Below are 23,324 nucleotides of genomic sequence, written 5' to 3' on the forward strand. Positions count from 1 at the left end.
TCCTTATCTCAGCCTGTGGGGTTTTGTGTTTTTCTCTTTCTCCCTCCCATTTCAGGGGTGGGAAGGTGAGTGAGTGGCCACGTGGTACCTGACTCCTGCCTGGGGCTAAACCACCACAAACCTTAAAACCTAGTTATCCTAAGTTAACAGATACAGTTATAAAGATAATCTCAGTGGTGTAACAATTACTGAGATCGTGCTGCATGTCATGAGGGTTTAACTCAACTTAACTTTAGTGCAACTTAGCTTTCTTGGCTGGAGACTGTTTTGGGGAGGGTTAAATCATCTCGGATGAGTTTGATACTAAGGCACTATTAAAAGCTCTGTAGTGAGGCTGCCCTTCTGAAATGAGTGTAGGAAACAAGAATAGCAAATGTCAAGTGTTGCCACATATAAACTGCATTTCTTTTTAAGCTAGGTTTTGGCATCTTGCTACTACAATAAACAAAAAAATAGCAGGAATCTTAATATGTGCACTAACAGTCTCAGCCTGTGTAAAAAACATTTAGTATATTACTGAGCAGTGTTGCAGTTCACCTTTTTTTATTTCTTGCAGACTCAAACGAACATCTCCAACAGCCTACTGTGATTGCTGGGAAAAGTGCAAGTGTAAAACACTAATTGCTGGGCAAAAGTCTGCTCGCCTTGATCTCCTTTACCGCCTGCTTACCACCACAAATCTTGTCACCATGCCAAATAGCAGGCAAGTTCATATTTCATATAAAGAGACTACAGCAGAATAAATTTTACTGTTTTAAATATGAAGAATATCTCATTTCTGCTAATGAATTTTTCATTACAGGGGAGAACATCTGCTGCTGTTTTTAGTACAGACAGTTGCTAGGCAAACCGTGGAACACTGCCAGTACAGACCACCTAGAATTAGGGAAGATCGTAATCGCAAAACTGCGAATCCTGAAGGTAAGAGCTTTGCAGTGAAATAAACAGCAAATTCCATATTTTAGTACTGCTTCCTTATTTTGCTTTTTTGTCTTTTTAGATTCTGATATGCCTGATCATGATTTAGAACCACCTCGTTTTGCCCAGCTTGCTTTGGAACGTGTTTTGCAGGACTGGAATGCACTGAAGTCCATGATCATGTTTGGCTCCCAGGAAAATAAAGACCCGTGTGTATTTACACATAGTTGTCAATGTAAAGTTTGGTCTGATATTTGAGACCTACTGGCTTACATAAAATTGATTTCCTTTCTTTTTGTTTTTTCTAAGTCTTAGTGCAAGCAGTAGGATAGGTCATCTTCTGCCTGAGGAACAAGTATACCTTAATCAACAAAGTGGAACTATTCGCTTGGATTGTTTTACACACTGCCTTATTGTCAAGTGCACAGCAGACATTTTGGTAAGCATTCATAGCCATGTTTTATATAAATTTCCTGAATAATGTGAAGTTACAGTGTCTCCGAGGATACAGTTGAAGACTGATTTGGAAATAAGTTAGTTGTGTTTTTGTGAATTTATACTGTTATGACTGTGGTCTCCCTGTGAATCTTAATATATCTTGGTTATCTAGGTTATAATGACCTCTTTCTACAGCTCTTAGATACTTTGCTGGGCACTCTGGTAAAGGAATTGCAAAACAAGTATACACCAGGACGCAGAGAAGAAGCTATTGCTGTTACCATGAGATTCCTGCGTTCTGTGGCAAGAGTGTTTGTCATTCTTAGTGTGGAAATGGCTTCCTCCAAAAAGAAAAAGTAAGTGTGTGTGTGGGGGTGTTGGTTGTGGTGGTTTTGGATTTCTAAAGTTTAAATATTTATCCTTTTATTAAATTAGTGCAAATGAACAATAGGCAGGAACATCTCAGTTAATTTGTGGTCTGTAGGCAACTTTGCGTGGAAAGGTGCAAACCTTAAGATTGCATAATAACTGTTGGATGTCGTACAGGTTTTTAATACGTCACTTTTTAAACTTACATGTTCATACTGAACCCTTCTGTTTAAAATATTAGGACTTTTGGAATTAGTTTTTTTTTTTAACATTTTAAAATTACAGTCTGTGGTTGTTTGTCAGTAACAGATATCCAGTCTTAGTCTCTAATTACTGAATGATAAAAGTTTTTAACTGACTTGAATAGCTGTGCATATTGTTACTATACACACAGAGAAAGTATGTATCTGGCTAAGACAATTGTCTTGACTTTTTTTGGGGAAAAAATTGATGTCGCCACATTTCCTTGGGGAGAAAAAACATATTTGAACTTATTTTTCTGTATTTTTTTCCTTAGCAATTTTATTCCACAGCCAATTGGAAAATGTAAACGTGTATTCCAGGCATTACTGCCCTATGCTGTTGAAGAGTTGTGCAATGTAGCAGAATCTCTCATTATTCCAGTCAGGATGGGAATTGCACGTCCTACAGCACCCTTTACTCTTGCTAGCACTAGTATAGATGCCATGCAGGGTAGTGAAGAACTGTTTTCTGTGGAGCCTCTGCCACCCAGACCATCATCTGACCAGTCTAGCAGGTAAAATTTGCTAAAGCTCACAATTCATTCTTTTCAAAGGCTTGTTAAAGGTAGTTTTGATTTGGGTTTTTGTTAGCTTTTTGTTGGCAGAATTATGGCAAGGATTCTTATTCTGGCCAAGCATTATGGAAGTACTTTCTTAACAGATTTATACATCAGTTTAAGTTAATAGTGACATCCAGAGGTCCAAATGTATTTTTTTATTGCTGTTTTGTCTCTTTTAAAAGTTCTAGTCAATCTCAGTCATCCTACATCATAAGAAATCCTCAGCAAAGACGAATCAGCCAGTCACAGCCAGTTCGTGGCCGGGATGAAGAGCAAGATGATATTGTTTCAGCAGATGTAGAAGAGGTTAGTTTTCTTTGGTTCTGTTTTCCCCCCACACGCTCTCAGTATGGCACATGCTTTAATGTCTAAATCAGAAATCCATGCATGAAGACCCCCAGTTTGCAAAGGATATTGATTGGTATGTAATGAAGGCCTACTGTGCTGTAAGCATTTTGTTTTAACAGAGCTATGTAACTGCTGTTTTGTATTCAACAATATTTAGTCATTTCTGACTATAAAAAGTACTTTGTATTTCACAAAATTACAGTATGATTTAGAGTAATATAGATTATAAGACAGATAAATACATCTTTCATTTCCTTTGTTTAAAAACTTAGGCTGTAGTATATTTCCTTGTTAAAAGAATTTGGGGGGGTCTTTCAGCATATGGTTGCTATTATGTAGGTTCTATTAGAGAATCAGACTGTCTTTTAGCATGATGGTAATATTTAGAAACTAATTCTAGGCTTTATAGTCCATTTTACCTTTTCAGCATTAAAATCTAATGCCCAAGGCTCTGTTTTCTGTGGGCGTGATTACTATTTTCAACAACACTGTGGAACACTGTAGAACCTGCAGGCACAGTAGTTGTACATGGCTCATTTTTTTGCTCACATCAATTCAGTTGTGAGGTCTGGGTTTTTTTATTTTTAGTTTTTAAAGCAAATTTTGCACTAAGTTTTTGAAAAGACATAGATTATCTCTTGAGATGGAAAACGTTCTAATAGCAGTACTCTCCCTAGGTTGAGGTGGTTGAAGGGGTAGCTGGTGAGGAAGACCATCATGATGAACAGGAAGAACATGGTGAAGAAAATGCTGAAGCAGAAGGACAGCATGATGAGCATGATGAAGATGGTACGTATAGTGTACATCATGCATATTACTGCTTGGATGAGCAAACTGTGCATCAAGAACAAAATGAATCTTTGAAATCACCAGTGACAGTGGTTTGAGAGACTTGCACAGACAGAGATAATCCAAGGGTTTCAGACTACATGCCTTATAAAAGGAGATGAGTAAAATGATAGGTAACTTGTAGTAGACAAGTACATGAATATTTTTATTTTTCTCTTTCTGCACCAGGAGAAAATATTAAGGTACCAAAGGATAAAAAAAGAAACCAAACAAATGTTACTATATGCTTGGTTAACAGTATCCATTTTGCCTTTTGTATTTGCTACTGTAAAATGTTTTTGACAGAAGCTACATGAAGAACTGAAAAAAACAGCCCAACTCCTTTGTGGCTAATGATAGAACAGTGGTTATGGTAGATATGTTCTCACAAGGAATTTGACTCATTGTGATCTAGTTTTCAAACCAATCACGAAATGTTAAATTACAGTTCAGTGTTTGTTAGACAAAATTAATGCATTATCTGTGAAAATTCTTCATTTATATGACTTGTCTTGTACTAGTTAGGGATTACATGGCCCAAAGGTATGATAAAAAAAACTCTGTTCTTTCTGACTCTCTTGTGATTCCAGTCAGCCTATTTACAGTAGAGGAAATCTGTTGATTTACATCCTGAGCATTCAGAACATTTAATTATCAAAACTTAAATTTGAATAGAAACTGTATTTTTTAATTTTTTTTTTTTTTTTTTTTTTTTTTTTATTTTTCGTCAGACTTGAGATGCTTTTTCTTATTTATATGGTATTTCTGAGATACTCATTTGAAACAGCATATGCCTAATTATACTAATACATGTGCATGAAGTGTCGTGATGTCTTTTGGCTTGAGTGACTAATTCTGAATCCTTAGTCTCAATTTTCAGTGTGTGTTTAATGTACATCTGCAGTACAGAGTGAGAGGGCCAGTGGTTGCTGGTTGCTGAATACTAAGAAAAAGTGCTCCAAGTATTGCTGCATGTTTGCACTGCTTTTATCATCTCTCCTTGTATGTCCACTAACTTCTGCTCTAGTGAGAGGCTGTGGGGTTTCTTCAATATGTCTTGAAAGTCACTACAGTCCTGTTTTTCTCTTTCTAAACACGAGATGTTTTGTATGTTGTTTTCATAGGCAGTGATATGGAGCTGGATTTGCTAGCTGCTGCTGAAACGGAGAGCGACAGCGAGAGTAACCACAGCAACCAGGACAATGCCAGTGGGCGCAGGAGTGTTGTCACTGCAGCCACTGCCGGGTCAGAAGCAGGTAGGCCACATCATCTTGTGTTTAATTGGCTGTTCAAATTTAGACAGAAGGATTAAGTTGTATAGGAAAATGTGTTCGTGATTGAATATGGCTTTAACAAGGGCAGAACTGGCTTCATCTGAAAAAGATTATTCTTTGCATTGGAATCTGGACTGCATCAAGCACTCCAGAGTTATACTGGAGAAATTACTTACTTCACAACTAGTTTGGACAGAGTGAGGATTACCTGGTTATGACACCTTAATAAATACCTTTCCCTTGTAATCCTATCTTCCCTTTTTTTTTTTTTTTTTTTTTTCCCCCTCTCCCACCTCTGCCTTCCCCACATTTCCTGGTTTTCCTTTGGTTTTCCTTTGCCTATAATTGTAAGGTACCGTGCAGACTTCTTGGATGTGGCCTATCTTTTTTGCTTTTCTGTAACTTCTGTATGTGTTAACCAGTGATTACTTTGCACTCTTGTGAAGTGAAATTTTTGCACTCATTTTTAGTGTAGAAGTTAGATATGGTTTAAAACAAAATAGAGCCTGACCGGTCATTTTAAGGCTTTTTGAAAGCAACTGCTCTACTGTCCAGTTTGGAGACATAGTTTTTAGAATTCATTGCCTGGGGGCAGAATCAGCAAAGAACTATAAAATTAAATTCTTTCTTGATTTATCCTTTGAAATGCAAGTAATCTTATTACTTTTTCATGAAACCTATGGAAAATTAGCAGTATGTTATATGGTTAATTTATTAAAGATCTTCAATAGCGATACTTGAACCTCTTCAGTATGTGCAGTTTCTTCTTACGGAAAAAGTTTACAACACTGATGTGATGCATGTATACATGTACAGATGCGCACTTGTCAGTTACTCTTTATTGCTTATTTTCCTCAACAGGAGCTAGCAGTGTTCCAGCATTTTTTTCTGAAGATGACTCTCAATCAAATGATTCCAGTGACTCTGATAGCAGCAGCAGTCAGAGTGATGACATAGAGCAGGAAACCTTCATGCTTGATGAGCCTCTGGAACGAACCACAAATAGCTCACATGCCAATGGTGCTGCCCAAGCTCCCCGTTCCATGCAGTGGGCTGTACGTAATACCCAAAACCAGAGGACTGCTAGCACTGCTCCTTCTAGTACGTCAACCCCAGCAGGCAAGTCTGAGTAAACTGGCATTGTTCCTCTGTTTTTGTTTGTTCTCTTAAGGATGAAATCTTACCTGCTTATCTTAGAAGAACAGTGCTGACCTCTCTTGACTGTTCCAATTCCAGTTTTCAATTATAAAAAAGAAAGATTTGTTGTAGTTCTTAAGAAGATAGGAGTATGTTTACTGTACCTAGTAATTTTTTTGCTAGTTACAGTTGTGGTGTCAGTAATACATACAAGTTTATTCTAGAAAAGTTCATGATATCAATGAATACAGCAAATACATAGCTAAGGTTAGATGAATTCACTAATGTCATACCTTCTTTTATGTTTAGCAAGTTCAGCGGGCTTGATTTACATTGACCCATCAAACCTACGTCGGAGTGGTACCATCAGTACGAGCGCTGCAGCAGCAGCTGCAGCACTTGAAGCCAGCAATGCAAGCAGCTATTTAACGTCTGCAAGCAGTTTAGCAAGAGCATACAGTATCGTGATACGGCAGATATCCGATCTGATGGGTCTGATTCCCAAATACAATCATTTAGTATACTCCCAGATCCCTGCTGCAGTGAAGCTGACTTACCAAGATGCTGTTAACTTGCAGGTAAGAACATCCACATTTCTGTGAAGAAACCTAATTTCAATACAGCTGGGTTTTTTAGGTAAAATCATAGAATTGTTGAAGTTGAAAGTGACCTCTGAAGATTGCCTGGTCCATATTCCCTGCAGGGTCAATGAGAGAAGGCTGCTTAGGACTGTGTCCAGTTAGGTTTTGAGTAGGTCCAAAGATGAAGACCATACAACTGTTCTTTATATCTTTTTACTCAGGTAATTATACACACTGTTAAGATCCTCCTGAGTTTGTATTTTGAGTCTAAACTGTTCCAGCTCTCTCAGCCTCTCCTCATATGAGAAGTGGTGTAGGCTGAAGTAACTGTAGTTATTGATTCCATTAAATTGTTCATATTTCATATACATTTATTCTTTAAAAAAAGGAATTCCATGGTATTTTTGGTGTGGTTCCTCCCCCAACCCTTATTATTTGTTTATTTTAGTTTTTCATATAAGTCTTCACTGGTATCTAATTAATAGTTAAGTCAGGATTTTCTGGAGATAGTAATGATCTTTATTAAGAGATCCTTTGCCATATTCTTTTTGATGTGATCTTGTTGAGTCTATAAAAGAAGAATGTTAGTAAGGCAAATAATATAAATTAAATAATTACATGAGATAAAAGATTTATACAAGTAAATGTACTGTTCACTGTCCCTTCTCTCAGGAACGTGATCATCCTTTCTCTGTTACGTGCATGTTTTTTGGTACAGTGCTCTTGACTGTTTTTTGAAAATATACGTAACCCAAGCATATAAACTAAATTCCCCAAAAATGTGTGCACCTGGGAGATGCTGTGGTGGTCATAACGTATGGGGTAGAAGAGGTGCCCGAAAGAGAGGAGAGGAATGGTGAGAATGCTTTACAGACACCAAGGTATTAAGTGGTGAATGCTGCATACCACTGCAGTAAATCTGCAGTCACAACAGAGCTCTCAGGAACTATTCATCGGTCATTCTTGAATGTGGTTTTACAGCTGCTTTGTTTGTAGGGATTTAGGGTTAACTGTAAAAGCTGTAGTGGAGGCTGACATTGCGATTGCATTCTCATCATATAGTTCTATTGTTTGTAAAATTCATTGTCTCTTTTTTTATAGAATTATGTAGAAGAAAAGCTTATACCTACATGGAATTGGATGGTTAGTATCATGGACTCTACTGAAGCTCAGCTGCGTTATGGTTCTGCATTAGCATCTGCTGGTGATCCTGGGCATCCAAATCATCCTCTCCATGCTTCTCAGAACTCAGCCAGAAGGGAAAGGATGACAGCCCGTGAGGAAGCTAGCTTAAGAACACTTGAGGGGAGAAGGTATGAAAATAGTTTGATTACTGCATACAGTATGAATTACCAGCTTTACAGTCAAATCTTGTTTACTGACATTTTAGGAATCTAATTTTGCAAAGTAGCAGTGTATTTGCTGTTTTGATTGGTTTCCTGTGTTGTTGCTACTCTGGTTTGTTCTGATGTACTACATTTGTCTTGAGTATTAAGTGTTTATAAGATACTGCACCTGAGCTGCTTATAAAAGCATGAAATGGATGGTTACTTTTATTATCACGGGGTTTTTTTGTGAGGGTTTCTTTTGAGTTTTTACATCTGTGTTTACAATAGGGAGACTCATACATGAAGGATGCATTCTGCTGTGATGCCTAATCTCTCTATATTCAATCTTTTTCTTTCACTAGACGTGCTACTTTACTCAGTGCCCGTCAGGGGATGATGTCAGCACGTGGCGATTTCCTCAACTATGCGCTGTCTTTGATGCGTTCTCACAATGATGAGCACTCGGATGTTCTTCCGGTTCTAGATGTCTGTTCACTGAAGCATGTAGCATACGTTTTTCAGGCCCTTATTTATTGGATTAAAGCAATGAATCAACAGACAACACTGGATACTCCTCAGCTGGAACGGAAAAGGTATCGAGGCTGACTCATAGAAACAGAAACCTTTGCAGATGCATGCGCCCTTTTGTTTCAGTCACTGATACACAAATATAGATATTTCTAGATATTTATGTGAGTTGCTGGGTAAGAATGTAGTAGCATGCATATTATAAAAAGAATATATATATAATGGCACCTAATGTATGATCTTGTGATGCAGTATCCTGTTCAAATCTTTTTGCAGTGATTGCTGTAAAGGTTTTCTTACCACTGAAATTTGGGTTTGATTTTGAACTCCATGGCAGTATCTGTAAAAGATGTACTCAGGACAATTTTTTTTTTTTTTTTTTTTTTTTTCTTCTCAGCAGAACAGTGCAGTCTGCTCCTCAAATTTAATACAATAGCAACTTATTCAGAATTCTGTCAAACATGTTAAGAATGACATGAGAGAAAATGTCAAAGTCTGGTATCGTGGGCTTCATAGTTCTGTTTTCCATTTTGTTATGGCTATTTGAAACTTACCCGATGATGTTAAAGCACAGTAGGGAAATGAATAGCTGAAAATGTCCCTAAGTGGAAAATCCCTCCTACTTCAGATGTAGCATTTTACAAGGTTCATTTATTATGTTTTAAAACATTGTAAGATATGTTTTTAGAAACATAAATGACAATTAATGATCACAAAAATAGTCCACATGTTGGTAGTCTACACTATCTGTTCCCAATCCATACTAAGTTTTGAGGTAATGTACCTGAACAGCAATAGTCATCAGTTAAATAAATGCAAATCTTTGCCCCTTCCTGCACCTAATTTTCAATATTGGGGGTCAAACTTAAATTTTCTTTTTCTCTATGAATTTAATAACTGTAAAATGCAAGGTGTCTATATATTAGATATGTATTGGACTACTGCTTTAGTTATACTGAATATTGAACATTGTATGTTGGTGATGTAAGGCTTGTTATGACTCCAGAATGTATACCAGAGGATGCCGTTGTCAACAGTCGTTTCCTCACAAATAGGGATGATTTAACTGACTTGTGCTGGCTGACTTGAGTAGTCAGAGAGATAGCTTTAAGCCTTTTCCAAGGCAATAACATACTTCTGGAATTTGCTTTGTCACCGAAGATTCACATATTGAAATCTATCAAATAACTTCATCAAAGAATTGCAAGATTCCCATTAAATGCTTATAGAGCTATGAAGGCCTAGACCTTTTCAGTTAAAGGTGAGCAGTTCAAATTCAAACAGTTGCTTCTATTAGGTGACATTATAATAGCCTGTATTAAACAAAATTTGATCAGTTTTCACTTTGTTTCATAATATATTTCACAGTGCACAAACTGCCAGAATGGAATGCTAATCAAAGTTCTTGATTCCTTTTATAATACAGTGAAATCCATTTCTCTAACATGCAGCTTGCAGACTTATCTTCTGAAATGTCATCAGTGACCTTTTTATAGTAATGAACATATTCTACACCAGTAAAATTTTACAAGAGTACTCACTTCCATATCTCTTCAACTAATGCAGGGTTCTTAGGGTTTTTTTCTGTTGTCATGGTCTTGAAAACAAGCATACCCATCACTGAAACTGTAACACCTCAGATCAAACTCAGCAGGTGGCCAAATGGCTGTAAGGGTAACTGTGCAAGCAACGTAGCAAGTGAGTATGTAATGAGAAGTAAACTATAGTAGTTTGGTTGTAGAGTAAGATCATTCTTATGTATAGCTCTCAAGGACACTTACTGATTATACTCTTGCTTTCGACACACATGTCAATGTTTTTGCCTAATGTTTTCTTCAAGAGAATTGACTTTTTTTTTTTTTTTTAAGAACTCGGGAACTTTTGGAATTGGGTCTTGACAATGAAGATTCAGAACACGAAAATGATGATGACACCAATCAAAGTTAGTATACAGCAACACTTCTATTGCATGCTAAAACCTGACACTTCCCTGGTGTTTTTTCCCCTTTAGCTAGCTGAGGCTTTGAATAACTTCTGCTACTTACATATGTTACACTGAAGCCAGGTTTTAGTAAGATTTTCTTACCATTGTTACTTTACCAAACTTCTACCGCCATTGCCTCTTCTTGTTTCAGGGACCTATTTTTGTCTCCTTTCTCTCTACACTACAGAATCTGTGCCCTTATCATTCTACACAATGACAGATTTTAACATTTCAATCTTAGTTAAACTTTTTTTTTTTTTATCTGATGAAACTGCTGCTGAAAATGGTAGAATGTATACTCTGTACTAAAGTACATACTGCGTAGGTTAGTTACAGTAAAAAGAATAGAAGTAAGGAAGTAAAAGTGAAAAGACTAAGCAACTTAATAAAAAATGGAGGATTTCTGGAAGCATCCTTTAGAATTACTAAATTTTCAGAGATGCTCCTACAGTGAGATAGCCAAGAGAGAACCATATTAATTTTGGTATTTTAAATCCTTTGCTTTTATAACTGTGAAAATGAAATTGAAATCTTCTCTGATACTTAGGTGCTACACTTAATGACAAAGATGATGACTCCCTCCCAGCAGAGACTGGCCAAAACCATCCATTTTTCAGACGATCAGACTCTATGACGTTCCTTGGCTGCATTCCACCCAATCCCTTTGAGGTTCCTCTGGCAGAGGCCATCCCCCTGGCAGACCAGCCCCATCTATTACAGGTGACATCAGAGATGGTGTTTTGGAAGAAAACTGCAGTTTGCTTTTTTATTTCTAACTGAAGTATATTATTTACCCAGAATGCTTTTGTTACTTTTCAGCCAAATGCTCGCAAAGAAGATCTGTTTGGCCGGCCAAGTCAGGGTCTGTATTCATCTTCTGCCAACAGTGGAAAATGCCTCATGGAAGTTACAGTGGATAGAAACTGCCTTGAGGTACATTTAAAGAATTGTACTTTAGAATTGTAAACAGTAGAGTAACTTCATCTAGTACCATCATTTTTTACAAAGATATTTTAATGTTTTCAAAGAGAATTTTAGATAGATTTCAGAATAACTTAAAAGCCCATTACATGCAAGAATTTGGACTTTTTGTGAAAAGTAATCTTTTTTTAAATGTAGGAACTTTAATGATTGCTGATTTATAGTAGATGTCAGACAGTATTTTTAAAGGCTACAGTACAGTCCCGAGTTAATTTTGAGATGCCAGTTTTATATAATTATTTGTGATTAAAATTAAATCTCCCAATAGCCCAGTAGATTTGACTTGCCTATAGTGAGCATTAAACAGCAAGTGTATGAAATGCAAACAGAGTGGGAAAATATTTTTTCATATTTGTTTAAATGATTGAGCTTATTATGCTTTAATGGGTCAAGTACAGTGTTCACTTTTGTATGGTTTAAAAAAAAAAAATATATATATATATACACACACACATATATATGTAATTTCAAGAGATATATACATCTCCTGAAAAAGCCTTCTAGACTGCTGTGAAAGTTCAGCTTTACTTTCCTTCCTTAGGTTCTTCCAACTAAAATGTCTTATGCTGCCAACTTAAAAAATGTTATGAGCATGCAAAACCGGCAAAAGAAGGAAGGGGAGGAACAGAATGTGCCCACAGAAGAATCTGAGAGTTCAAAGCCAGGGCCTTCAGCTCATGATCTTGCAGCACAACTGAAAAGCAGCTTATTGGCAGAGATAGGATTGACAGAAAGTGAAGGGCCACCTCTCACATCTTTCAGGTAGTTTGAGTTAAAAATTACGCTGTGAAATATCACGGAACTGATAAAAAGATATTTGTGACTTTGACAAGTCTTTTTAAATGAAAATGGGTAGCTTACTTTAGTTTCAATTTGTAGTGTGTTTTTGATAGCTTTTAAAATGAACAATTGAACGATCTGCAGAGAGGTCTGTGCAAACTGCAGTAAAAGTCCTTTACTACCTGACTTCCTGCTGCAGACCTACTATGATGTCCTGGAGTATGAAGTTTAAAAACTGGAATAGACAGCCTGCCATCTGCATCTGGTGATATTGACCATGCTTTATGGGGTTGGGGATTGAACTGCCCTCACTTTGAATTACAGCTTTAAAAAAAAAAAAAAAAAAGGTCTTGATTGAAGGGGACCCAATAACTGAATTCTGGGTAGCAGTGAAATTACATGCTTTGGGAGTTAATTTCTCTCTGGAAGCAAGACTTCTGTTTAAGCTGAAAGTAAGCAGCTTCATGTGCTCTTGTCCGCACTTACTGTACTGTGTTGCTGTTTATCAGAAAGAAAGAATGAACTTACTTGAAGGCAGAGGGTAAGAAAAAGCAGAAGTTCACAAAATGTTTCTGAAATGGAATTTGATTTTGCTTGTCTTCCCTCCTGTCAGGCCACAGTGTAGCTTCATGGGCATGGTGATATCTCATGACATGTTGCTGGGACGCTGGCGCCTTTCTTTAGAGTTGTTCGGTAGAGTGTTCATGGAAGATGTCGGAGCAGAGCCTGGATCGGTATGTACTTCCCAGAGCAAGGACAATTCCTCTTAAAACTAAATTGTCAGCCTTCCTCATTATTCTGATTTTGGGTTTTGTTTGTCTGGTTTTTATTTTAAGATCCTGACTGAATTAGGTGGGTTTGAAGTAAAGGAATCAAAATTCCGCAGAGAGATGGAAAAACTCAGAAATCAGCAATCCAGGGATTTAACGTTGGAGGTAAAAAATGTTAGTTTATCTTCTGAATTTGTTTTCATTAAAAGTTGAATTATTGCATGCTGCAGTAACTTGATACGAGAAATTCTATTTCAGAGTCTGCAAGCAGGTGCCTTAAACCTTACTGTGTTGCAGTTACTCTGTAGTTTTTCCCAGTCTAATTGGTATTTTCTGAGTCTGTGCAGAATTGTCCAGAAACTAGTTGTGAAGCTGAAATTCTCTTGCTATGATGATTGGTAAAGAAAACTACTTCTGCGTTTTCACTAGGTTGATCGAGACAGAGATCTTCTAATTCAGCAGACCATGAGGCAGCTCAACAATCATTTTGGTCGCAGGTGTGCTACCACTCCGATGACTGTACACAGAGTAAAAGTTACTTTTAAGGATGAGCCAGGAGAAGGCAGCGGGGTAGCACGAAGCTTTTATACTGCCATTGCACAGGCTTTTCTGTCAAATGAGAAACTGCCAAATCTAGATTGTATTCAGAATGCCAACAAGGGTACCCATACAAGTAAGTGATGCATGCAGTTAATCTACAGATAACCTTCATAAAAGCTTTGGATACTTTTTTTATATTGAAATACGTGGCATTGTCTCAGAGATTTCTCTTAGCTGAGCACAGGAACAGTGAAAATTGTGTATGTTACTTCTCTTAGGCAAGGAAATGGCTTTTAACAGGAAGCTTTTGTTTTTCTCAAAACAAGAGTCTGCTTTAGATGCTCTCAGCTTTTTTGAACATCTTTCTCTCCATTAGGTAACAATTGTCAATATTTTAGCTATTAAGAGCTTATACATTTTAATGTGACTGCTCCATCTGGCTTGTCACAAATGCTTTTTAATGTTTTTTTGAAGTATATACAAACTCGAAGTATTTTGGCATTGGTTGGTACAAACGCTCTGGCTTCCTTTCTTAAGAAATGGGGCTAAACCCTGATCACTTGTTCAAGTGAAGTGGTTCCGTCTCATCGTTGTATTTCAAGCTGACTCTCTTCTTTACACTGAAATGTGGGTGGAAGAGAAAGTTGAAGCTTATGAGTTTTTTTTCCCCCCTTCAGGTCTGATGCAGAGGTTGCGAAATAGAGGAGAGAGAGATCGGGAGAGGGAGCGAGAGAGAGAAATGCGGAGGAGTAGTGGCTTACGAGCTGGTTCTCGGAGAGACAGAGATAGGTAAGTGACATAGTTTGAATTTGTTGGAGATACTTTGATAAATAGAAGCATTGGTTTGGTTATCTTCAGGAAAAATACTTCCTCAAATTAAAGGTGTCTTTCACTTTCAGGAGCAATTTACAGGGTAACTTCTTGAAATGTCATTATATACTTTAATTCTTCAAAGAATAATTATACTTCCTTTTGCACTGTTAGATTATGTCTCAACAGCGTGCTGTCAATCTCTCCTGCCAAAAATAATTAAAAACTGGTGTACTAGAATAAAATTGTGAGGTGGTTTAGAAACAGCGTTGCTGTTGGTGGCATGCTTGACTGCTGTATCCAAAATGCTAGTAGTATTAAAACCTTTGGTTCGTTTTGATTCTGTTTCTGAATAATGCTGTCCAAGCAGCTCTGAGCAACGCTACTATTTCAGTGTGAAAGCTAGTGCTATTTTGAATCTCTGTGTGTGCAAGTGATATTGTTCCAGAGGATTTTTGCGTGTTTCCTCTGAAATGAGTACAAAGCGCTCTGATTTTCTTAAGGGACTTTAGAAGACAACTTTCCATTGACACACGGCCTTTTAGACCTGCATCAGAAGGAAATCCTAGCGACGACCCTGACCCTCTTCCAGCACACAGACAGGCCCTTGGAGAAAGGCTCTACCCTCGAGTGCAAGCAATGCAACCAGTAAGACTTAGCTATCTAGTGCACTTAACAATACATTGTTCTTGTCATCTTTTTAAATTAAAAATTAATTTCCTTGTCCATTATTGTTTAACATAACTGAAAATATTTGAACATCTAGGGTTGTTCTTATATTCTTCGGCATTTTCTTAAGATTTTGTTTCTGTAATTTGTCATTTAGTGTAGGGAGGTATCTTGTAATGTATTCAATATTTAAAATACTAAAACTTCCACAATGTTGTATTTGAAAATGAGAGAACTGGAAGAAAATAGTGAAGACGTATCATTCCTTATCCCCAGGCATTTGCAAGTAAAATCACAGGAATGTTGTTGGAATTGTCCCCTGCTCAGCTGCTTCTGTTACTGGCTAGTGAAGATTCCCTTAGAGCAAGAGTTGATGAAGCAATGGAACTCATTATTGCACATGGCAGGTAAAGTAACAAGGATTTGGATAAGAATTGAAACCTGATTTTGTGGCCAAAGCACTTGTACTGTGCTAAATCTAACTCTGATACAAACAACATACTCCTTGCTTTGTTCCAGATGCTTTTCCTCGGACAAGTGACTTGTTGGCTTTGGTTTAATCTAATCTGTCTGGCTTCAGAACATGACAACTACTTATTAGGAAATTAAATCTACCTTTTTTTTTTTTCCCCCTTGTCAAGGGAGAATGGTGCTGACAGTATATTGGATCTTGGATTGCTAGACTCTTCAGAAAAAGTGCAGGTAACAAACTGTTGCACAAATTAAATATACTTAGGATCCAGTTGTCAGTCAATTTTAAAAACTTCAGCAACTGGAGCCTTCCTTTATCACACAAGACGAAGTTCTGTTTAATTATCTTGTGGAGTTATCTTTCTTTTGAAAAGCTTAAGCAGTCATTACTAAAAGTATAAAAATGTTACCATTAGGCAATATCATGGTAGCTCTTAACCAATGGAACTTGAATCTTTGGGTCTAGTAGCAAATAGCTTGTTGATGTCTGTGAGCAACTAGAAGTTTAATTGCTGTTCTGACTTTGAAAACAGGAAAATAGAAAGCGACATGGTTCCAGCCGCAGTGTAGTAGATATGGAATTAGATGATACAGATGACGGGGATGATAATGCACCACTTTTCTACCAGCCTGGAAAACGGGGGTTTTATACGCCAAGACCTGGTAAAAACACAGAAGCAAGGCTGAATTGTTTCAGAAATATTGGCAGGTATGCTACTATCGACTTTCTAGTCTGAAAAACAAACCAAAACCCAAACAAAAAAACTAACCAAGACATAAAAAGCAAATCTACAGAACGTGAGGAAGAAAATCAGTGATCTGAGCTGCAAAAACTTTTTAAATTTTATGTCCTGCATGTCTCACCTGGAGCTAAATAGTGGGGATTTTGCATGTGTCCACCTGAGGTTTCCTTTTCTGTTAAATTTTTATTTTTCTTTACAATCTGGGAGTTTTAAACTGCAGGAAATGTTTTTGTGGTTTTTTTTTGTTTTGTTTTGTTTTGTTTTTTTTTTTTTTTTGTTTTTGTTTTTGTTTTTGTTTTTGTTTTTTTAAATGTATGTCCTTGATTTTCTTTTGGGGAGGGATGGGGCATAGGGCTAGAAAGCTAGCTGCAACTTGATAATTAATAATATTTTGTCCTTTTTAATGTGAGTTTGCTGACGGATCTCCAGTGTAATTTCTGTTGTACCAAACCCAAAACATTCATTTTCAGAATCCTAGGATTGTGCTTGTTGCAGAATGAACTATGTCCCATCACGTTAAATAGACATGTAATCAAAGTTCTTCTAGGCAGAAAGGTAAGTGAACACAGAAATTTTGATTTTCTTTAATTGCATAAAATCTCATCTTTAAAAACTTTTTTTCCCTCGCATGCATGTATTGACTAGCAGAGTTGATATTGGTACTGCAAGGATGCATTTAAATTTAATTTGAGGTGTATTTTTTCATTTCCTAGATTTGAACTGAATAGATGTACTAGAAGTCAGGTATTTCACTAAGATGGGCTTCCTCACCCCAATAAACACTAATTATGTACTGCACATTTGAGGTATTAGTTAATAGCATTACAAGTTCTGTCTCATGCAACAAACTTAAACCAAGGTTTGTTATCAGCTGGTCTTTCCTGAAAAAGTGTTGATCATGTCATCGGTTACCCAACATATATATGTATGATCTTTCACAAAAAAGGCTTAATGGCAGAAAGATATGCCTCCGAATATCCCTTGATACCTTCCAAGAGAGGTTCCCTTCTAATTCTTTTATTCAGGTTTTTCTTCTTGAATACATACTCCTTTCAGTTAAATGTTAGATACATCAAAGAATACTCTAGTTAGGTTTAGTTTAGTTAGTAGATGACTTTTCTCTCCAGGCGGATAAAGAACAAAGAAGCAAGGAACTACAGAAAACAACAAGAAGACAGCATTAGTATTTGAGCTGCTGGAAGCTGTGGTGTGCAGCTGCTGGGCCGTCAGTCATTTAAATGTGTATATGTAGCAGCAGTACGTATGTGTTTAAGTGGAGGGCAACTTCCAGCATTTTGCAGCACTGATGCAAGTCATTGCCAGCTTCAGTCAACTTCCATCAAATCTCTGTTGATCTAGGTGATATGTGGAAGAATTCGTTTTTAAAAAAAACCTAAATTTTCTTTATAACCTCTGTGCCCTTAATAGTAGGAAAGGCTTTACATGTCTGTGTTTATGTTCTGCTCACACGCTGCAGCTGAGTATTCTAACATAGCTTCAAAAGCAGGCTGAAAATAGGCGTTTGCCTGCCTTTATTTCCAAGTGTTTGTATGCTTTGTTACGTGGGTTATGCAGTGCTGTATGCTACTGTGTAGACACAGGTCACATAATTTTGAATATATTCTTGAACAACTGATATGTTTCAAACATTTATATTTTTTTTTTATAGGTGAACTGGCATGACTTTGCTTTTTTTGACCCGGTTATGTATGAAAGCCTTCGGCAACTTATCCTTGCTTCCCAGAGTACAGATGCTGATGCAGTGTTTGCAGCAATGGACTTGGCCTTTGCCATAGACCTGTGTAAGGAGGAGGGTGGAGGGCAGGTAAGCACAGCCAAATCTGTTTCTGTAGCTGCAGAATTGGACGCTGTGTGCGTGTTGCCCTGTACATGTAATCCATGTGCTCCTCAAGTGGCAGAGATCATGTTTTACCCTTCCTAGATCTGGATACAGTGTTCTCCTCAGAAATGGCAGTGTGGGATTTTTTTCCTTGAAGGTGATGTAAAGCCTACTATAAAGTCTGGCTATAACATAGTCCATCCTAGGGAAACATGAAAGTTAACCTGTAGTAGAAAATTTTGCTTGTGTTTTTAGAGGAATATTAAGCAGTGAATCATGTGCAGCATACTGTGGCCATTGTAATAATCTCAGTTCCTTTTTTTTCTTTGTAAATGGTAACCTTGTTACTTTGCCACAGGTTGAACTTATTTCCAATGGTGTAAATATACCAGTCACTCCTCAGAATGTATATGAGTATGTCCGGAAATATGCAGAACACCGAATGCTGGTAGTAACAGAACAACCTCTACATGTAAGTCTCTTGTGGATTTGTTTGTTTTTTTAAAAAAAGATTTCAGTCAATCAATTCTTTTTCTTATTATGGTATTGCTAATCAGGTTTCTTCTGAAGTCTTGACAGCTTTATTACAAATACTTAATTTTTAAATTTTTTCTTTTTTGTAATTGTATAACTATTTCTGCAGTATTGTGAAGACTGAGTACTTTGAGCAATTTATCTTTTTTCATACAATGCAAGATAATGTCTTTTAAACTTGATCTCATTGGTTAAGCACGTATGTTCAGTTCTTGAGCTCAAATGGCACATATACTCTTGGAATTTTGCTTTATATTTATCAGCTGTTTTGTTCTAATAGTCTGTCATTTTTCATTGGTTTAGACATATAAACATAGGTTAAAAAGAAATTTCAAAAAATTTACATAAATCACCTTGAACTTCTGACTTGTGTGGTTGCTTTAAAAGGAAAAATCAATTATGAAACATAGTTTTATTCTTACTTTACTAGCCTGTCAAGAAATCTAACAATTCACTGTACTGAACTATATTAAAAATAATTTGTGGTTTAAAGCCCTTTTATTTAAAAAGTTATGGAGTAACATATTTGTAAACAGTTAATGAACATCCAGTACTTAGAACCACTTGTGCTCTGTCATGTACTACATCTAAACTTGGTCATTTCTGCTGACTGCGGTTTCCTGCTGCACTTCTGAGATCTGCTAGCAGACTGCTGTGTCACCTCTGTGCAGTTTAGGTCCAAAACTCTCACAGAAGGAAGGAACATGCTCTGGAATCGAGCTGCTTTGATCTCCATGTCTGCCTACATTAGTAGTTGGATGCTTATGTATGACAAGAGTTGAAAACCATAACATTGGTATTTACTTTGGAATTTACTAAACCAAATTTATTCATATTCTTCCATGCTGAAAATGGAATTTCCAGCCTTTTCAGGATATTACTTATTTATATAAATGAGTGTGTAAAACATTTTAAAAGCAGAGTGTCTGGGGAAGCAAAGTAACATGCAAGATGCAGTTTTTGATACTTCAGATGCAGTGCAGCTCAGCAAAATACCTGATTTTTGCAGAGTATGCATTTGCTTTTGCTCCTGGTGAAATATTAATTCAAACCATTACTGCTTTCTTTTGAAGTAGTAGGTAGGGTTTAACAGATCAGTGCAGTTCTTCGTTTCAGAGAATTTGCATCTCAGGTGGTAAAGCTTTGAAAGAATAGAACCTCTAGGAGAATGAGTTTTGAGTTGAGAGCGTATTTCACGTGGAACTTTTCAGTAATGCATTTAAAGTCAATCTGAAAGTGATATGTCTGTAATGTGAATCTTGTGGTTTTCACTTAAGGCAATGAGGAAGGGTCTCTTGGATGTACTTCCAAAGATTTCATTAGAAGATTTGACAGCAGAAGATTTCAGACTTTTGGTAAATGGCTGTGGTGAAGTAAATGTGCAAATGCTTATCAGCTTTACCTCTTTCAATGATGAGTCAGGTATGAAATAACTTATTCAGCAACAGAGTTGCACGGATAACTTGGTTTGTTCTGTGTGGAGTTACCAGCATTAAACTACCTCTTCAAATTTGACACCAGTTAATAAATCACTGAAAGTTGTAATAAAATTATTGGGTTTTTGCCTACCTTTGCAAATATTTGTCTTCAGCTGGGGGTGATTTTCCAACTTTGTCCATTGATGTTAAATACAAGGATTGTAGTATTGGTAGCGTATCTTTACTTCTGAAAGTTCTGACCTAACTTCAGAAGTATAAATGTTGATGGATGCAGTCTAATATTTGTTACATAATTTTAAACTATATTGAGCTGTTAGGCTTTTTGAGAGGGAGGGGGTGGGAGTTGTACTGTGGAATGTCAGAGTTAGCCTTTAAATTCAAAACTACATGTATTAGTTTTGAAACTACTAGGGTCTCCAATATCAAGACTTCATGAATGAGATTGTAGCTGAGATCCAACTTGCAGAACATGTAAAACAGATCTTTTAATATTTAGTGTACCAGCTTAATTATATTATTTATTTCACGCAGGAGAAAATGCTGAGAAGCTTTTGCAATTCAAGCGTTGGTTTTGGTCCATAGTTGAGAAGATGAGCATGACAGAAAGACAAGATCTAGTAAGTTGTCCATTCCCAATAGAAATGTGCAGAAAAACTGTAAAAGCTTTGGCATCATTACTGTTTATAACTGTGTTTATCTGCAGAGACTTTGTATATGAAGAGTTAAGGTAGCAGACCAGGGTAGTAGGGTTTGATTAGACTTTCAGTTCTGGAAACATCAGGTGTGAATCCTAGGTCATCTTGCAACTGAAAGTAAGCGTGCTGTGTCCATACCTAAATTCACAGGTCTCCTATGGAAGCACAGCTATAGTCTCTGCACAGTTGTTCTTAAGCTGAATAACTGTGGTTAGTCAACTGTGTCGTGAGGTAGTAGGGCTTGGAGGTTGAGTTCTCTTCCTGGATCATGTACTGTCCTGAGTTCTGTGTATCCTGAGGGCAACACCTGTGTCTTCTCTGTAAGATGTCAGTAACAATGCTGTCTCCTCAAAGCCTTTTCAGAATGGCAGATGAGAAGCATGAAAGACCAAGATACTGTTCCGGGGGGTTAATTTTCAAAAGCCTCTCTGTAGATTGTATTCATTGTACACTTCTTAAAGCTATTGGATTTAACTTCCTACTATTTAAGGTACTATCTTTCCCTTACAGTTTTCTAAAAGGAAACAAGGACTAATCTGAAAAGCAGAAAATTTTAGAGCACATTTGTTAAGGAATATCTATGATTACACTTTGGTAGTGACTCTGCTCAGCAAGTCAGTATTTCACACTTGAGGCTATAACCCAAATATCCTCTGTCGCTGCCTTTTGTCTGTACAAGTGTTATCTTCTGTAGTCACCGACTGGTTTGTGAGAGGCTTCTGATGCAGTCTGGATTGATGGCAGTCACCATCTTCCCAGACAGATCTGGGGACATTTCATTTCCTGAAGATTTGTTGATACAGGATAATTTTGAGTGCTTCTATCAGTTTTAACAGAAGTATTCAATATAGTGAGGAGTTGAGGAAAGGAAGTGAAGGAAGCTACCACAAAAACACGTGGCATGACTGCTGAGTTTAGTTGACGCATTGAACAGAACGTATTGTGATCGAACTTGCTGTGACTGCAGTTCCTCTGTAACCTGTCCCTACACAAACACATAGGCAATATGAATTTTGGCAGTGTGCAGCAGATTTTAAATGCCATCTTCTCTTTCCAGGTTTACTTTTGGACCTCAAGTCCATCATTGCCTGCCAGTGAGGAGGGATTCCAGCCTATGCCATCAATCACAATAAGACCACCAGACGACCAACATCTTCCTACAGCAAACACTTGCATTTCTCGCCTTTATGTCCCACTCTATTCCTCTAAGCAGATTTTGAAACAGAAATTGTTACTCGCCATTAAGACCAAGAATTTTGGTTTTGTGTAGAGTATAAAAAGTGTGTATTTGCTGTGTAATATTACTAGCTAAGTTTTGTAGATTTTTCCATTTGTCTATAAAAGTTTATGAAATGCTGTCATACCCCTGGTGGTACTTTAAAGATTTAAATGCAAACATTCCTGGACTAAATTTGTAATGTAAAGGCCTAAGGAGCACTGGCAGTATCTGAATGGAACAGTTTGCTAGTCAATAACTCCTTTGCCTAACCCCAGCCAAAGATGACAGCAGAATAATATAATTTACACTGTGATTTATCTTTTTGCTGAGGGAAAATATGTAAAATGTTCTGAAAATTCACTGCTGCCTTTGTGGAAAGTGTTTCAGCAAAGGTTCTTGTATAGAGGGAGTAGGGAATTTCAAAATAAAAAGTTAAGTATGTTCTGTGTTTTATTTTAACTTTTTTTTTATGGTGTTTAATTTGTGGTTGGCTGCAGTTGTGTATCATGTATATTGAACTTGTAAAAAGTTCCCGACAGCTCAGATCCCAGAGTTGGGATCGTTCACTTATGAAACCACTTTCATTGCAATTTTTGTTCTGATTGCATTGAACTCTGGTGCATCAGGTACCATCACTAATATTTTGCATGTAATCTGTACTTTTAGTGTTGGTTTTTTTTTTTTTTTTTTTTTGTACATATGATGAGGCCAATGCACAGTATTTCATAGTTCACAATCAACATTTTTGTATCCCTGTTTCAGTGAACAGACAGTCAGGAAATTTGTTCCACTACCAGTTCTAACCTGACACTTGTACTACGTTATCTAACTATGTAAAATCAGCCTGGGCACTTTCTGGTAACTGTAAAATGTTTATAAGATCATGATTATTGAATATACATTTTGGAAGACTTTAATGTTCGTGAGCAGCTTAACTTCTTTTGTATCTAGCCTTTTTTTAAGTATCTTGTTACAGTTTTTTAATAAAGAAATTACAGACAAAATACCAAGTCATACTGAAGAAACAATAGTTTTTATTTATTTAGCCACTTATATGTTAGCTAACAGCATACACTAAACATAGTTGTTCATAAAAATCTGAATTTTGTAACTGAAAAATTGACCTGCAGAAGATGTTCAGCCCACATTTTACAGTTAGCAGAGAATTCCTGAACGAAACAGGCCAGGCAGCCCCTTCTTTTCACAGAATTGGTTTGAAGGGAAAAAAGAGGCTCGTTCTGAAAAATCTCAAGGTAATTAAGTTAGAATAAAATTCTCAAACTGTGTTGTAGTGGGTT

General features: G+C 36.9%; 1 protein-coding gene across 1 annotated transcript; it reads left to right on the forward strand.

Annotated features, from left to right (window-relative positions):
• Positions 1-556: 556 nt before the first annotated feature.
• Positions 557-23,036, forward strand: UBR5 (ubiquitin protein ligase E3 component n-recognin 5; the record flags this gene model as incomplete). Its single annotated transcript, XM_008940545.1, has 31 exons — positions 557-703; positions 803-921; positions 1,001-1,127; positions 1,228-1,357; positions 1,552-1,712; positions 2,243-2,482; positions 2,710-2,833; positions 3,553-3,664; positions 4,828-4,959; positions 5,839-6,096; positions 6,424-6,692; positions 7,797-8,008; positions 8,386-8,616; positions 10,420-10,493; positions 11,083-11,255; positions 11,355-11,468; positions 12,058-12,278; positions 12,910-13,030; positions 13,133-13,231; positions 13,496-13,739; positions 14,284-14,395; positions 14,920-15,064; positions 15,362-15,492; positions 15,727-15,787; positions 16,090-16,265; positions 16,770-16,854; positions 17,969-18,124; positions 18,498-18,611; positions 19,951-20,095; positions 20,644-20,729; positions 21,865-23,036. Coding segments are annotated over 31 exons (4,732 nt in total), but the record flags the coding sequence as incomplete, so codon positions are not given.
• Positions 23,037-23,324: the final 288 nt, after the last annotated feature.

This window comes from Merops nubicus, unplaced genomic scaffold (genome assembly GCF_000691845.1).
Source record: "Merops nubicus isolate BGI_N331 unplaced genomic scaffold, ASM69184v1 scaffold19205, whole genome shotgun sequence".
In the NCBI taxonomy this organism is placed as follows: Eukaryota; Metazoa; Chordata; class Aves; order Coraciiformes; family Meropidae; genus Merops; species Merops nubicus.